The 16,045-nt window shown below is 41.1% G+C and overlaps 1 protein-coding gene across 1 annotated transcript in view; it reads left to right on the top strand.

The window, feature by feature from the left end:
* The window catches only part of ctnnd2a (catenin (cadherin-associated protein), delta 2a), a gene marked incomplete at its 3' end in the record, with an annotated part of 228,686 nt that overhangs the window by 97,488 nt on the left and 115,153 nt on the right, over window positions 1-16,045 (top strand). The window contains exons 6-8 of the mRNA XM_079181443.1: window positions 7,688-7,722; window positions 8,315-8,419; window positions 12,213-12,385. Of these exons, the coding sequence (XP_079037569.1) occupies window positions 7,688-7,722; window positions 8,315-8,419; window positions 12,213-12,385 (313 nt within the window). The remainder of the gene's footprint in view (window positions 1-7,687; window positions 7,723-8,314; window positions 8,420-12,212; window positions 12,386-16,045) is intronic.

Raw genomic sequence — 16,045 nt, 5'->3', positions numbered from 1 at the left:
AACACCACAAAGCAGCTCTTACGTAATAGTGTACTCATTGTATCAAAGGTGAAGCAAAGGTTAGAATACTCTACTTTAATCATGAGGTTCAAGCATATGCCATCACGAATAGGACTAATATGTCGAAATAAACTTTCTGTATAGCTCAATGAGTAGACATTACAACTTTTATTATACTGTTCAATAATCTGCCAAAAGCGAAACTTTTTTTTCTAACATTTCATAATGTGTGCAGTAGAGCTTTTAATCTCCAGTTCAATACCATGTCATAACAGTTCTTGCTGCAGTGAGCCATTTTACACGAGTATAAATATTAGACAGTCCCTGTCTGCGTGGAGTACAATAATACAGGGCACACCCAGTGTCAGGCCTCCAGTCCCTGGTGAATTATGCATGGAGGTGTTCTGTCATTATCTGTGCCGGTGCAAAACTGCGATATCCCACCTATCATAATAACTATAATAGCTTGGTGATTTAGACACACACAGCAGATGTTCCTGAGTTGAAATAGTGCAACCAGCAGGTGCTGCTCAGTGTGGAAACCCACATTTTGTGCATGTGTACACACACACACACACACAAGTAACTGTATGAATGTGCGTTTCAGACTGCATGCATGCAGACACACTCGTACACACTTGAGAAACATGCATACGTGGCCCTGCGCAGTCTGATATTGCAGAGTAAGCACGTGCATTGTGTGTACTCCATCTAACAAGGGGCTTTTTAAAATGTTTCAGTTGCTGCAAATTGTTTGAATTGTTTGAACATTCATGAAAAAGTATCCCTTTGTGAAAGAAACAGAGAAGTCCTCTGTTGAGGATGCTCGCCGAAGTCCTTCTCCAGGAGTTTCAATGGACGTCCAGTCTTTGTTTGACGGATCAGGGCCTTCATTATCTTCTTGGCAATCTTTCAAAAGCAAACAATCAATCTTTGGCATGCTCTGTAAACCTTGAACATAAAAGAGTTTATTCATTTTCTGTTCTATAAAATACTAGACACTAGATAAGTAGTAGAGACATGCATTGTGTTTTTTTATTTTCTAACTACAGAACAAACACATGTTCTGTGTGTGTTTGCATGAGAATAAAGCTGGATGATAACGGAGTTGGTCCACTGTGGTTGTAGTTCTATAACACACACTAGTCTGCTACAGATTGTAGGCTAAACATCTGGATAACAGTGCACAGGACTTGAAAGGAGCTGGGAGAGGAGAAAGCTGCAGAGAGCTGAAATGTCGCCATTGAACTTCCATTGTTGCATTGTTTTGTCTTTGTTGTTTTTTCGGAATATGGGGTTTTTGTTGCAGCTGTCAGTAGTCAAGTTTTAAAAGTCAATTCAGTGAACACTTTGACGAGACGATTCTCTTCCAGCCCGACCGTTGAACCGTCACTCAGCTGTCATATCCACAAAAGTTTGTCCTCGGCCTTGTTGTTAGCACAATAGACTGCTCTCTGAATAGAGTATCAGAGAGCTCACACATGGGTATGTACATGCACACACATATCCAGAGAGACGCATGCTGTATATAGTCAACGTAGACATACATAAACAAACACACATTTTGCTTTTCAGCCATAACGCCTTGACATATTTCTGTGTTAGTCTTGTGTGTGTGATGTAGTTTTGTGTTGATTCTGTTCAGTCTCATTGTCATTTCGCCCACTCCCAACACAAAGCCCATTTCAAATCTCTCTCTCAAACACACACACACCCACACACGCACACACACACATCCTGTACGCACCATAAAAGCCCACTTCTCTGCCTTGATTGACAGATTACAGTTATAGTGTCACACTGCCATGCTGACGATGATGAAGTACAAAACTGTTGTTTTTGACAACCACCAGTGGGTAGATAAGTGTCTGTACAACAGACAGATCTACAAAATAGATTGAGTGGATCCCGAGGCACCTCCAAGCATTAAAGTGAGTCGGCACAATTTTGCCGAACATTACCTTGCATTTTTCCTCCCTGGAAAGAGTCGGCTATGTCACATGGAAGCTCCCAAAAGTTTCACACCGTATCGGTTCTCTGGTTCTGCATTGTCCAATACTGTAATTCAGTTGTATGTCTTCAGACCAACCTTCACTCTAGATTTGAAGATATTCTCTTTGTAAGCAAGGCGGTCAATAGGTCAGTGGACGTGTGAATGTTTGCTTGTGAACAGTCAGCTTGTGAACCCTACTGGAAATATTTCAGTGTGTCATGCTAAGCAAAGTTTAAATTGGATGAAAGAACAAAGATCTCTAATTGAGTAAAGAACCATACCCATCACTGAGGTTTATGGTAATCTCTGGATAATTTCATAGATTTCTTTCTTGTTTTTATTAATACCATCTACAGTATTTAGTGCCCTGTAGTACAGCGGCTTCTTCCACATTTTGTCAGCATTGAAATGATCTGTCAGTCAAGTTGTTTGCATATATATAGTATATATATTGAGTATCATGTTGTTTTTTTAATTCAAGGTGCATTAGTAATTTTCCCTGACCAATGCGCATACTGGTACACATGATTATTAAAATAAATTTTCGCATAAATCGTTGAAATGCTGATATGTTTGATAATCGTTCAACCCGTGTGCAGTTCCTAGATTTCTGCATCAACATGTTTTGAATGTCCTTGAGTATATAAGCAGAATATACATATGTGCACGATTGATTTAGGCATTCCGGAAACCAATACTTCATTTTATAATCTAACGCACCATCTATTAAACAAACATTGAATTGAACAATGAATCCACAAGTAGGCAGAGGTCATCGGGTATAATTTTGCTTTGTTTGTTTTTTTAGCAATTTATTTGTGATTCATCAAATGCAATTGCTGGAAAGTGCACTAGTTAATTGGTGCTGCACCCCCCTCCCCCCATCTCTCTCTCTCTCTCTCTCTGTATATATATATATGTATATATATATATATATATATAAGGGGAAGAGCCCCATTCGAAGCTAATTATTAGGTTTATAGCCTAATGAAAAAGGTCTATTAAATAGGCCAGACTGCTTTGTAATGACCCTTGTTTAGCTTCAATGTTTTTTTATTATTCAGGTTTATTTCAGCCATGATTAACAGCAGTTGCCCGTACAACTGGTAATTTGCAAAGGTCAGAAAACAGGGTAATCCAGTGAGGAGGGCTACCGCTCCTCAGCTGGAGAGTCGTGTCCAATGAGTTGAAAATCCTGAAAACTGGAAGAGGTCTGTCTCATTCAGGTGAATCTTTTCTGTCCCTCTCAGCAGGGCGTGAGCAGGGACTTTGTGCTGTATAAAATCAGACAGGCTGTCTACTACCTATCTTATACTTGCTAGGTAATCACATGAAATTGAAATGAATTAACATCCCTTGTTCCACACGATGACAAAATATGGATTCATGCCTTTAAGGATTAGGTTTTGGGAGCGCCAGGATGTATTTAGGGCAACTTCTTGCTGAGGCATTGGTAAATGTCAGATGGGGCATCATGGTCTATTAGGTTCTTGCTTTAGCGCTGGCAATAATGAAATAGCCCAGGACTGCACGCCAAGCCTGCCATTTGTTCCTCTCTACAACACAAAAAGATAGCAATTATCAACGACGTGAATCGCTCTCACTTCAATGTTTGACACATTGTGTGCATAGGTGCTTTTTTTATCAATGTGTATCAGTTTAGGTGTGTATGTATTTACAATGTCTGTACATATATGTCAGTGTGTGTGTGTGTATGTGCATGTACCAAAAGGCCAGTCAAAGTTGCTCTGTGCAGAATTGTCAGCTGAGTGCCTTACCTGTAGAATGTGTGCTTGTGTGTATTAGTCTAGTGTTATGTGAAGTGTGTAGCGTACATACACAGCCACACTGACGGCCTTATCAGGACGGGCAAGTGTTCTTAAGTGCATCTATCTGGGTGAGGCTGCTGGAGGATTTGAGCAGAACCGTGTGTGGCAGTGTGAAACCCTTTCAGAGTAATGCTCTCTAAGCTTAGGACTAATGAGTCATGAAGGATGTTGCTGCTATGATTCCTCTCTGGATGGCTACATACTTTAACTTTAGACACATGAACAACATGTTTACCTGTTTTTTATTGGTGTACTTACAATTCAAAACTCAACTGTCAGTTTTGTTCACTTTTTTTTGGCAAAATCTCTTTAGTACAAGAGTAAACATAACACAGCCGTATTAAGTGCATGTATTTACACACACACACACTCACTCACACACACACTCACACACACATTACTGTGCTGTAGCTGATCTCTAATTGGTAAATAAAAGTATTTCTGTTACCACAAGGCTACCATACCACCAGAGAGTTTGTTTGTTTGTTTGTGTTTATGTCTTATTTTTGATAGCAGAATACTTTGAGCAGTTATACTCCACATTCTCATGAGAGATAAACACACACACACACACACACACACACACACACACACACACACACACACACACACACACACACCGATGCACAAGTTGGGACTATCGGACACCATATGTATCTTCCAGTCTATATGTTTGTGAATGCTAAATAGATAGTGTGGGTACGTGTACATGTGGATTTCCCGCGAAACGGCAGAGGACGCTGTCTGTTGATTTGGCAGTTGAGAGGGGAGTAGTGACTTCGAAATGTCCCTTTAATACAGGATCACTGTTAAAAGAGAGGCCCTGCCTCGCCGGTGTTGTGGCATCGCAGGCGAGAGTGTGCAGCGTTGTGGAATAATGCTGTGCTTATTAGGTCTCGTTCTCCTGTCTGTCAGCTCTCTCATGCAAAGTCTTCTTTCTCTCTCTCGCCTCGCTTTCTCTCCCTAATCAAGTACACTTTAACAAAGTGACACAATGTTTGCTTCTCTCATCCCGTTGTATTTCCAGCAGGCACATGAAGGAACAGTTCCTCCACCACCTTGTTATCATTCTCCTTCACTGTTGTCTTTGTCGTTTTGTTTGTGTATGTGATGCCAGTGTTACCTAAGCTCTTCAGCACTCTCTCTCTCTCTCTCTCTCGCTCTCTCTCTCTCTCTCTCTCTCTCTCTCTCTCTCTCTCTCTCTCTCTCTCTCTCTCTCTTTAAAAGCCATTACTCCAGTTCCTGCAGTTTAGTATAAAACGTTTAATACTGTCCCAGAATCAGTTCTGTAAAACCAGTTTGCTAAAACCAGCAAATGACACTAATGGCAGCTGAAAGATGAAGGTGTTTTCTTTTTTTGCTTTTAACACATTCCTTTTCATGTAACAAGAATCAGAAGCATAGTTAAATACAAACAGGCAGAGTTTAATCTATAATAGAGAAACTGTGTATGGCCCGTGGCAGAGAACTTGCTATCCCACAGCAGAAAAGCTCAGCCTTGTGAGTATTTATTTTGACAATTTTCTGTCGAGCAAAGAATTGTTGAGCATAATCCTAATTCATATTCAGACAGTCAAATTAATTCACAAAGGGAAGCTACACAGTGCAACCACACTTTTATAATATTCACCACAGAGAAGCAACTGGGGATTAATTGCCTTATTTTAATTTTCTCTGCTGGTCCAGGCGTTTGAACCAATGACCTTTTGGTCACAACCCCGTGTTAATCCTTCAGACTGTTGCTGCCCTAACAATGACAGTTTTACATTAGCCTAGTAAACTGTAATCTCCTAAAGTTTTCATTTTTGCTTGCAATTGATCCTTTCTTACATCAGTCAAAGTCAGTCTCAGCTGGAGAGTAATTGATCAAACAGTGTTCCTCTGAATGTAGTCAAATGAGGAAAAGGGTCCATTGAGCTGTTGGCTTTATTACGCAGATTCTACAATGACTCATTTTGATTGCATGCTTTTGGTTACGAAAATCACTGAAATAAAAGGAAACGTGCAGAGCGCTAATCAAAAGATACAATTTAGAGTAAGTGGGTGGGCAGGTAAAAAGATTAAACGGTAGTAAATGTAAAAAGCATTGAAACCGTTACTGTATCCTAATAAAGTAGAAAAATACTAGCCTATTGCTTAATTCAAGTGGATTTACCCGTTGAACTTTTTCTCCCATGTTGCTGTAATTTGATAATTAGGTGATTCAATTTCTACTTTGGTCATTTGTAACTGATCAGACTTTTCCTGCATTCCTGCCCGTCCCTTCTTTAGCGCTACACAAGTACATCACAGTGATGAGCAGTAACGTGATAATTACTTTCACAGGACAAGCTGCATCCTGAGGGCAAGATGAAAATGCAAGACACACACGGCTATTAACTGTAGGCTCATAGTTAATATTGATTCCTATTTCAATAGAAAGCATAAAGCTTCTCTCTTTTGTTTATATCTAAAACCCCATATGGAGCCACTTTGGGACTCAGTGGCTCTTAAGCGCCGCTGAAGCGTCCATCCGTTCAGTCCTCACCAACTCTGACCTCTGCTGTGGTCGTCACGCTTTGGAACCAGCTGTCCTGTCAACGGCACAGGTCCCGAGGTTCCGCAAGGGCAGTAGCCGGCCAAACTGTGTAACAGGCTGACTGAATATGAAAAATCATCGAACAAAACTTATATTTCGGCTACATTCAAGTAACAAAGTTAGTACCACATAGATGTGATTCTCTTTGCCTTTATAACCTCCCCCCTTGCCTGTCTCCATGGCAGAGATGAACCACAGCCTGCTTTAAAATCAATATGAAACTTGTTTAGAACATGCCCATCTCCGAAAGACCACTGCCATCTCTGCGAACAAGACAAATAGACAGATAAACACATGCTAATGTATTCACTCGTTCTCATATACCTCAATAAGCTTGTACACACATGAAGGCGCACAAGCACTTTAGACACAAATTGAACAATAACACCCAAGGTACACACGCACAGAGACCTGCAATTAGAAGGTCGGGCATATGGAATACCAAGCAGTCTAAATGGGACAAACGCAGACACAAGCCAACTAGTCCAGACAGCCTGTCTAATGGTGTGGATGAAGTCAGATGAAAGAGTCTATATGTATCAGTTAGTCTGTCCGTGTCTGCATTGATCACACTGCAGGCGGCTCAATACTCATCGCTAACTTTACCTTTCTGCCCGTCTGTCTCCTTCTACTTCCTCTTTGTCGTGTTCTCCCCGTTCAACCCCCCATCAATCACCGATCAATTGACAGCCATGAAGAGAGTGTGAACAAAGTCTCGTTTGCCATGTGTGTCCATGTGCGTGAATGTGTGTGTGTGTGTGTGTGTGTGTGTCTTTGTGTAGTTGTGTATAGTGTATACAACACTATCCATTTATAAAAGGCCTGTAACCTTAATTCGCAGGACCTAATTTTGTGAAATGTTAGATTTGTAAAAGAAGTTATAAATAATTGAACTGTTGCTGTCTAACAAACAAAATGACATTTAGAAGTGAGTCTTTATTTATTTATTACTCTGTCGAATATAAAATAAATGTAGGCCATCGGCAGTTCCTTTCAGCATATTAGTTGTTTATGTTGGCAGTGTATGATTTACATATTTTACAAATATAAAAATATTGACATTCAACATTGTGAATGTCTCATTTTGGAATGTCAGTACATTCAATGCAAATGAGATTCAACAGGTTTGTCTTCTTTTTAAATATATTTTACTGTCCCTCATATATTGTAATCTGCCTTTTTTTAAAACAGATTTCAAAATACTGCTGGTATGCTGCAACTTTCTTGTATGCTATTATTGTTGCTCTTTTTTTTAATCTTGTTATTAACTACATCCTTCTTTTGCAGTTCAACAGATGAGCAGTTTCGCTGGAACGCTCAAGGTAAATTGACCGAACCCTAAACCTAACCCTAACCCTACCTATGAATGTTTGTACACACACATGCTCATACTGCGCACACGTTAAAAGATCTGACTCCAAACCTTCTCACTGCTGTTGTCTAACTTAAATTCTAGACTGGTCACACATACAAGCACTCAAAGAATATCTGGGGTTTTATGTTTGCCACACATCTTGAGTTCAGGGTTAGATTTATTGCCCCGTCACCAACAAGGCCTGGTCCGCCTCGTGTCAGATTGACAGACTAGGACGATTGTGTGTCAAGGAACATTTTGAATTTACACCAGTGGCCCAGTAATATATGGGCAGCAGCACCTGTCAACATACCTGAAAGATTAAAAGATGATTTGCAACACACACACGCACACAGACACACAGACGCACACACATTCACACAGAGACATAATCACAATCTCAAATACATATCAGAATGTCAAAGTGGTGCCAGACCAAAACTGTTGGATTTTATAGCCAGTGTTCATTTGCATAATTTCCAGACCAAAAGCATACACTCTGTGCCTGTTTTTATCATTCATCATCCGCTTACATCCTCATCCTCTTTTCCCCTTAGCAGCCGATGGACAAAAGGATATCGAGGACGAGTTGACCACTGGTTTGGAGTTGGTGGATTCCTGCATTCGCTCCCTCCAGGAATCAGGGATACTCGACAGTGGAGAACGTAAGTGTCTTCATCAGCATCATTGTGTGTGTATGTGTGTGTGTGTGTGTGTGTGTGTGTGTGTGTGTGTGTGTGTGTGTGTTTTGTGGTATTGACTTGACTCAGACCAGCTCAAAACTTTAACCCCAACGAAATACAATTTCAGTCTAAGAACATTAAGGTACAAACAGAATTTAATTTGACTTTCACATTTTTATGTTTATTTGAATTGATTTGATTTGATTTGTAGAGAGGGAATTAGTTGTTTTCTTTGTTAACACATTATAGATCAAAATCAAGGTATACTCTGCTCAACTCTAGCGGGCACTTCAGAAAGGGTAAACAACGCTTTTACTGGCTCAAGAGGAATATAAATATCATTCTTAATTGTCACACACAGTCTCTCCTTAAAACGAGTGACTATGGGGGAAGGAACATCCAGGCAATCTTAATAAAACCAGTGCCTGTGGTTGGTTTAACTACGGAAGGATTATGGCGTGTATTGTTTTGTAATTATTTTTGTTTTCCTGAAAGGAAATGAGAAAATGTTCTCTTATTAGTCCCTTCGGCCATTATATATCTGGCCTAAGTGCAGCAATTCCCCATGTTAATATTGAGTTCTCACTCAAATTTCATTTCTACTTACAATAAGCAAATTGAGTCCAGGGAGGGATTTTGCTCCAGATTAGACATTATAGTTAGATTAAGCAAGTATTTCAAAATGTGAATATATTCTTTACATATACAAATTTAGCGCAAAGCATTTTCTCACAGGGTAAGAGTTCAGCTTTGTAGTTTGGCACTGAGAGGTTAACGTAGTCAATTATTACATATAGCTGACTCCAAAACCAAGGACTTTTAGGCCTAATTCATAACTACACATGTTCTTCTATGGGCGGATACAAATGTAATTGCACCTTTTGATGTGGAGACAAACGCATCACGGCCAGGCAGAGGACACATTAACACACCGCGCTGCTCCTGGATTTGTACCAACGACCGTCCAGCTCCAAGCAGCTTTTCCATCCTGTAGGCCTTGTATTCTGATAAACCAATTCAAACAGGGATTGAAGGGCAGCCCGTGTATGAGATCTGTTAAATGTGCTTGGCATTTTCTTTGCAGGTCATTGGTTTTGGAACACTGCATTCCCATTTCACTTATTGTCCGGTGACCTTTTTAATAGTGGACATCGCTGTAATGGATGGCATTTTAAGAACCAGCTCAGCCCATTTCTACTTGAAGAGTGTACTCACATAATATACTGCTATTAGAATTGGCCAGCTAGTGTGGAGCACCTATATGTGGTATGCACTATATAGCACATGCATCTGCTTATACAGAGTGCACAGATCACAAGTTGCGTGTGGAGGATTGCATAATCACTGGACAGGATAGAACACTGGAAAATAAAATTAAAACTGAAAACTGGTTTGGAATATTTACTATTGAACAGGTTGAATGTTTTAAGCACATGCAAAACAGTGGGGCGACGTGTCAGATACTTTGATTCTTATCATGTTTGTAGGAAGTGCCTGAATCCTCCTGCTGTCACTCCTGCTTTATCCAAGTCCAAATAGATGCCGCTCTCATTGTGAGCACTCTTATTGTGGGTGCTCCATATCCGGCTGTTTTCCCCATTTTGCAAATGGATTTCTACCAAAAGCATCCCAATGTGTGGGTGCAGATAAATTCAGCGGAGCTATTTGGGTGTGTATGTGTTTTTTCCCCCCAAAATGGTAGCGCTGCAAATAGCTTAGTGGTAAATAAATACACAGAATAGTGACATGTCGCTGTCTTCAGTGAAAGGTGGCACTAAACGGGGAGGCTTTTTGCCTTCAGCTGATGCTGTCGTTGGTAAGGTGTCACAACAGAGCCGCACAAATACACATAAATAAGTGCTCGGAGTCACAACCTCACAAAAAAAGATAACATCATGAATCTATACTTCTCAAGGAAATTACTGTGGGCCCTTGGTGTATTGTGCTATCTTAAAACGTATAACTCCTTGTGTGCTTGTGTGTGGAATGTCTGTGGGTAAATGTAGATCACATATAGAATAAAGATAGAGATGAATGAGAATACGATGCTCATGATTTGACTGAGCTGCTGAACGGAGACTCTATGAGACTCAAACAGTGACGAGCGACAGTGGTTTTCCTTTCACCCTCTCACTCGTACACACATAATCACACACGCAAACAGTGAACACACATCGTGTGCTTACATGTACACGTGCACAAACACATGAGCTCCTAGACACAATAACAATTTCCCCATCGACCGGCCTAATGACTTTCCAATCGTCACAAACACGCTTTGCGTCACACTTATGAACGCCGAAAAACAGACGCACACAGTTTTATTGTCGCACAGCGCACACAATATAACAAACACCAAGGCCGAGCAATGATGAGTTCGGAAGCACCCACTCAGTCTGCGTAACTCAAAGTGCTGTTTAATAATTCATAAAAAGCAAGGGATGAATTGAGATGAGAAAAGACAAGTCTTTTGTGAAGGCAAGAAGCAGAGGAGTTGATCTTGGTTCACAGCGCACAGACTCACAAGGAGAAAGGAATTCTGGGGGAAGAGAGAGAGAGAGAGAGAGAGAGAGAGAGAGAGAGAGAGCAAGCGAACAGATAAGGGAGAATAATAATAGTGAGGGGGTCTTTGTTATTTTGGGTGAAAGAAGAAACTAACATGCCAGTGAGCTCTGGGGAAGACACTCATTGTAGACTTAAAAGGACATATTCATGATATTTAGAAATCTGGAATTTGGAAAGTATGAAAAAAAAACCCAGAGACATCATAGTTTTCACGTCCTTACACTTCATAACTGCAACTACACATATTGAACATATTTGTATTCGGAGAGGATAAAAATAGCAACATAATGAAATATGTATACAGCGCTGAGTGAACAGGTCACAGACCTAACTGCTCTTCAATACAACAAAACCACACTAACAAACACACGCCATGGTAACCTAAATAACGGCTCACACAAATGCCACCGGCTATCGAGTGGTTTCAAACTGTTTCCTTCGGTTAAACTCATCACTCTAGACACAGTCTGGGAGACGGTTCGTATTACAAACTGCCTTGTGATGTTCTCATTCCCGATCAATATAAGCTCCGTGTGCACAGCATGAGAAGGTGAACGGAGTGTACTCCCGCCAATGAGATTTATGACGCCATATTCTAATATCCTGCAAAGGTTACTAAACAACAAAAGAAATAAGACAATCTGAAGTGATTCATTCCTAACCAGAACGTCCTTATGTCTCCCACAAGGGGTCAAGGGAAGTTTTGCTCAAGTCGACAGAACGAGGTAAAAAGTGAACATGGAGGTAGCAAATCAAGTTATTAGGTGTTCCATCTATTACAACTTTCTTCTTCTCAGCCCTCCTCTTTCCATCCTCTCCATCTCCCTGCTCCTCCTCCTCCTCCCATTCTCTCTTTTCCTCTGTTTCTCTTTCCCTCTGCTAATAAATTATGTATGCCATCTCCAACTCACGGAGTGCTGCACTGCTGCACTATCTGTTCTAAATTGCTGCTCTCTCTCTCTCTCTCTCTCTCTCTCTCTCTCTCTCTCTCTTCCCCATTTCACTCTTCGCCTCTCAATCGCCCCCCTTCACGCCCCCTCTCTTTCTCACTCTTAATCTCTCTCTGCTCACTCTCTCACTATACATGGACACGCACACACGCATGAACACACACACACACACACACACATGCACAAACTCAACTCAACCCCCACCAACTGCCCAACCATACACAACTCTTCTCTCTCTCTCTCTCTCTCTCTGTCGGTAGGACCGGCTCTTCTTTCCCAGAGTTCCTTGCAGCTCAACTCCACCCCGGAGGCTTCGCTCCAGTACTCTGCCAGCTACCATAGCAACCAGACCCTCGCCCGTAGCGACAGCATCTCCGCAGCAACTCCTCAGCGCAGCGGGCAGGTTGGAGGAGCCGTGCACAGCTACAACCAGGTAGGAAACACTGCTGTACATAGATGCTACTGAGGATGCGTGGAAGTGTGATGATGATGATGAAAAAAAACGACGAAGTCTAACACAGTCCATTTGTGTAAACTTTAGTGTCTGTGTCTGAAAACTTTAAAGTACACTGATGGCCAGACAATTCAATAATTGGCGTCTAAGGACTTTGACTCTGAAAGTAACTCACCTGAAGTGAGTTTTCTCCACTGTTTATATCAGCTGCATTGTGCTTTTGCTCATGGAAGGCATACCGAGAAAAAGAGTTGAGATGTACTGTATATGCTGATTTTTTTTAGCTCCTCTGGTGTCCTCTGAGCGAACATTGCCTTTCTTTTTCCTTTACCCCCTTTCTTATTACCCACTATCTTGCATAGCGCTTCTCCAGCTACATGCAACTCTCAGTGCGCTCACCAAATGCGGATTTGTTTGACATCACAGTTGGGTCCAGTTGTTCAGTGTGTTGAAGTACATATTTATGTAGAATCCCATTTTGTTAGTCTTACTGAAGTGGCTGAGTCACTGTAACTGGCTTTTGAAGCAATCCATAGCATATTTGTCTGTATTTGGGAGGAGGTTAGACACGGGGTTAGACAAGTTCCTCAAAGCTGTTTAGAGGGAAATCAGATACTCAAAATGAGGAGATGATTAAATGCACACAGAGAAATCTCAGCAAGTGTCTTGTTTATAAGGACTTGAAAAATAAAGCTGAAGATAAAGTCACATATTAATCACAGCAGTGTGCTGATGAAGAGAGAAAACCCACCTAATTACCTTCCAGCCTACAGGAGCCAATTATTTCCAATTTCCACGTCCTTAATATTTCAATGGCAATACACACACAGATGTGTACTTTGAAACAGAGACGCACGTATCTGCGAAATCAGTGAGCAGCTGCAGTGCTTCATTCAAATGCATCGCTGGTGTCTGGGGCAAATTATCCATTTGTGATAGATGTTTATGAAATGAAAGTAAGAGGGAATATTTAAGGTCAATATTTATAAACCAGAGCATTATTTAACAAGGGTTACAGCTCTTAGAATACATTTGTTATATCTTTGAAGAGCCTATGCATGTTTTCAATAAGGTGTCGATGACGTGAACTGGTGGGTTCTTTTTGTGTTGTGTTAGTTTCTGGTTTGCCATGTGTGTGTGAAAATCTGTGTTTGTGTGTTTGTGTACCCGTGTTCCTGTGTCCTTTGAAAGAGAAAGGAGAGGAAGGTGAAGGGAAGGGAATTTGTCTTTGTGAACACATTCATTCATTTCCCCCCCCTCCCAACCGTCCCAACAGTCATTAAAGAGATGGTTTCAGAGAGAGCTCCCATTCCTTCCCTTGATAAGTAAGACATACTTGAGGCAAACACCGAAAGATAAAAAAACAGATAGACAGGCATGTGCTTTAGATGGATGGAGAGATAAGGCAAAGGGAGTTTTTATTGTCTGTAGTCTGAATTCTGAATTATTTCTTGTCCTCTGTTCCCCTTGTATTGCAGTGTTCCCGTCCTCTTTTCTCTCCCCCCCGTTTTCCCTCCCTGTCCTCTCTGCTCACCATCTCTGTCTATGTGAACATCGGTGTGTGTGTGTGTGTGTGTGTGTGTGTGTGTGTGTGTGTGTGTGTCTGTACCCTCCTTTCTGATGTTTTGGGCTTGTCAGTGCAATGGGGCCAGTGTTGTCAACGGGGCTTGTTGCTCATGAATAGCTTTACGCAAGCCAGTGCTGATAGACAGGTGCGGTTTGCATGCATGTGCAGCACATGCAGGTTTTTTTTGTTAGTGTGCTTCCAGGCATGTGCACATGCATATGCACAGGGGGGGTGTTAATTTGCACTCCACGTGTGTACAAAAGTTTGCACAAGTGACTGTTTCAGGGAGAGTGAGAGGGTTACTTCTCTTCTGAGGGGTATTTATAACCCTGAGAGGACCTGCTTTAATAATGCATGGATACATGGCACCTCAAACATCCCAGTGTTTTACTGGAGGAGAAGAGAAGCAGAACTGCAGGGTGACATAGAAGGGGATGGAGAAAGTGCTCTCCCTCACACAGTCTGCCAGGCTTTCTATTTATTAGTGAACTCAGCCAACAAGTCATCTATACTCATCATTTATTTACTCGGTGAGTCACCCATCCATCTGTTTATCTATTCATTTAATTGCTCACCTCTTTATCAGTCAGAAGTCCACTTCTGTCTCACTTTGCATCACGATGACTGTAGCACATATGCATTCTAAAACACAATCACGTAAGATCAAGTATTTATAGGGTTCTTAAACTCAGTTTTGTGGCCCGCCGCTCATCAGCCTTAGATCTCTCACTTGGCTTCATAACCTACTAAACCAACACAGGGGACTTATATAGAAGGTTTTTACGGTGCACACTCGTCTGGATAGCAGCTCAAATACCGTGTAATATTTATCTCTGACTGTTTCAAGACACATTTGATAAAAAACCTTTTCCATGTGCCCTCAAACAAAAACATCAAGTGACAATGTTCATTTATCACACTTTCATGTGCACTTATCATAGGTTGCGTTGACATTTCAGATACTTAAGTATTTTTAAAGACTGTATCTAATAAGCTGTTGTTCCAGCAGCAACAATAGGTAGAAGAAACATACATTACATAATGCAGTCCATTCACGAGACAGCACATGTGTTTGTTTGAAATTTTAAATTCTGTTGATGTAAGAAACTGCAGCGAGCAGTGACCTCTTCCATTATTCTAAGTTACAAATCATTTAAAGAGATAAGGGTCTCAAGGTTAAGCTTTGCCTTCAGATCATTCCAGGATAAAGGACCATAGTGGAACAGGCTTGTTTTGCCCGCCTCTGTACTGATGGTGAAGATACTTTAAACTGAAGCCATTTGTGCGACCTAAGATTATGACTGCTTTGCAAAACAAAAAACTTCCAGCTTAAGTAAGCAGGACATTAGCCTGAGAGGATTGTATAAACTAAAATGTGCCCGTGTTTTATAGCAATTACGGCAGTTTGAGTTATGCTATTTACATATATGTAATACGTCTTGGTAACACCAGCTTTCCTCTTTTCTAGAGGAAAGTTGAAAACTAGAGAGTACTATTTGACTGAATGCTGAGAAGCTGGCGCTGAGCTGTAAGGCTGGATTGACAGCCAGGAGCTAAACTGCATTGTTTGAAAAGCTGGAAGCTGGACTGTACTGCTTCATGTATTGCTGGGAGCTGAACAGCATTGCTTGATAAATGGCAAGGACCTAAACTGCATTCTTGGCTTAACTTTCTATAAAGGGGCCGCTGAAGTAGTAGAAAGAGTTGGAAAAAGAGATAAATGGGGCAAAATATGGTGCAAGCATAGAAGTGGACATAGTCAATTGTTATTGGAGATGCCGGCAGGGGTGCTGTTTTATCAAAAACACAAATATCATTATGTGGTATTGACATAATTGTTATTGACTAACTTATTAAGGGAATTTTTGCGGTTGCGGGCATGAGCTGACACACACGCTGAGGTAGCGGTTGGTAGTGGCCAAACTGCACAGGACTCTAGTGCGCTCACAGTTGATTTTAAATACAAACCACTATTAAATCACTGACTTCATGGCCACAGATTTTGACTGTGGTAATAATTCTGCCAGTACATCAAGGGTTTTTGGTTTGAGAGTAGAATTCAGCCCATCCTT

Source organism: Pholis gunnellus (genome assembly GCF_910591455.1).
Source record: "Pholis gunnellus genome assembly, chromosome: 20".
In the NCBI taxonomy this organism is placed as follows: domain Eukaryota; kingdom Metazoa; phylum Chordata; class Actinopteri; order Perciformes; family Pholidae; genus Pholis; species Pholis gunnellus.
This window is presented reverse-complemented; position numbering and strand designations above follow the sequence as displayed.